At 37.9% G+C, this 2117-nt stretch overlaps 1 protein-coding gene across 1 annotated transcript in view; it reads right to left on the bottom strand.

Annotated features, from left to right (window-relative positions):
• Positions 1 to 469: 469 nt before the first annotated feature.
• Positions 470 to 2117, bottom strand: part of CIDEB (cell death inducing DFFA like effector b) — an 11372-nt gene continuing 9724 nt past the window's right edge. Inside the window, exon 5 of the mRNA XM_026721944.2 lies at positions 470 to 1819. Coding sequence (XP_026577729.1) covers positions 1681 to 1819 — 139 coding nt within the window. The 3' untranslated portion in view covers positions 470 to 1680. The remainder of the gene's footprint in view (positions 1820 to 2117) is intronic.

Genomic DNA, 2117 nt, shown 5'->3' on the forward strand with positions numbered 1-2117 from the left:
CGCGCAAATACATTCAAGGTATGATAAAGATTCTAAAACAGAAGGCTTCTATGATAAACTGACTGACTTAGATAAGATTTTGACAGGTACTGATGAAAAGGTGATTAAAAAATTGTATGGATATCTATTAGAAATTAAACTAGAAGAAGAACAAGTTAAAGAAACTGTGATTGCTTGGGGGAAGAATTTTGGATATGGGGTCGATTTAGAGAAATAGCAAAAATTTTGGTCTCAAAATTATAAAATGACAATGTCAACAACATATAAAGAAAATTTGTATAAGATGTTTTACAGGTGGCATTTCCCCCCCACAAGAATAGCAAGAATGTTCAAGAATAAATCTGAAAAATGTTGGAAATGTCATCAGACACCTGGCTCATATTACCATATGTGGTGGACTTGTGCGGATGCTAAAAAATACTGGACTAAAATCCACATGTGGTTGGAAAAAATGACGAAAAAACATATAGACTTGAAACCAGAGATATTTTTATTGGGAATTTTACCTGAAATTTATAGAAAAGACTTGAAATACCTGATTGTAAATGTATTAACAGCGGCTAGGATTGTATTTGCTAAAAACTGGAAAAATGAGAAAATACCATCACAGGAGGAAATCATTAAGAAAATATTGGAATGTGCTGAAATGAGTAGATTGACATTTGAAATTAGAGGACAAGAGGATAAACAATTTTATAAAATTTGGGATCTTTTCTATCAATGACTAGACCACAAAGTACAGTAATGAAATATGTAGATTTTTAGAAAATAATAAATATATAAAGATGTACTTCTTTATTATAACTACAAAATGATTTTAGGATAGATTTGGGGTGATAATATGAACTGTTATAAAATAAATTAAGTAAATTATGGTTATCTTGTAAAACATGAATGAATAAAAGTATAGTCAAATGATTGATTAATAATGATACTAAAGTATTTAATTTTTGATTGACAATGAGATTATATGTAATGTAATTGTAATTGAAGACTACGAAATGGAAGCACAAAACAATTTGTAAACCAACCGGCACACTGTATATACACATATGGAAGATAGCTTGGTGTTTTTATGTTTTGTTTGTTTATGTTTGTTTTTAAAAACCAATATTTTTTTTTTTAAAAAAGTCAGATTTTCTTCCGCAGTGCCATTGTAGTTTGACACTAAATGAAAAGTTGTGAGTTTTGACTTGTTCATTGAACTAATTGTAGAAGTATTAATTGGTCACTAAGCGAATGGTCGTAAGTTGAGGGACACCTGTACCTCCTGCTTTCCCAGTTAAATGCAGGTAGAGTGGTAGCTGAGCTGGAGGATCTACGGCCCAACCTTTGCAAGCAAAAGATTTATGTTTTCAGCATGCCGATTAGAGCCCCACACTGCTGGGTATGGGTCAGTAGGCCGGCTTTGTCAAGCCAGGTTCCCCTCTTGTCACGAAGGTGGTTTATCGTGACTGTACTGCCAGGGATAAAAAGGCATCTTTTCTGAGGAGATTCTGAAGCGCTCGTATTCTGCACCCTGTTGGCCAGCCTGGAAACGAAAAGGGACAGAAAGCTGCAGATAAGAACGTCTATCCTTGGTTTAAACGTCCTTTAAATCTTGACTCGCGAATCAAGTGGGTTCCCTTGAGATCAGTTTGAAGCTAGAAGGATCTCTTGCGTTTTGCAGGGAAGGAGGCCTCAATATCGATAGTTGGTTATCTGGACTTGGGGGCCCCAGTTGTCCCCCGTGTCCAGGAACCGGCGGATGTAGTTGGATGCCCCCAAAAGAATGTGCCCGACCCCGTGCATGATGGCGGATGCCACCCTCAGGATCTCCCTGCGGGAAAGAAAGAAAAAGAGGATTTCCGTCAAAAGAATTCACAAACAGCTGGTACAGTTAGCCCTTGATTTATGACCTCGATGGAGCCCCAGGTTTCTGTTGATAAGTGGGACAAGAAAGACATGAAAGCCGGTTAGGTGACTGGGCCAATCACCAGGACATGGTGAGTTCTAGTCCCACCTTAGATATGGAAGCTGGCTGGGTATTGGGCCAATCACGGGGAGACAGTGAGTTCAAGTCCTGCCTTAGATATGAAAGCTGGCTGGGTGACTTTGGGACAATCACCGGGAGACTG

This window comes from Pseudonaja textilis, chromosome Z (assembly GCF_049901715.1).
Source record: "Pseudonaja textilis isolate UNSWEBS1 chromosome Z, rPseTex1.2, whole genome shotgun sequence".
NCBI classification, from domain to species: Eukaryota; Metazoa; Chordata; class Lepidosauria; order Squamata; family Elapidae; genus Pseudonaja; species Pseudonaja textilis.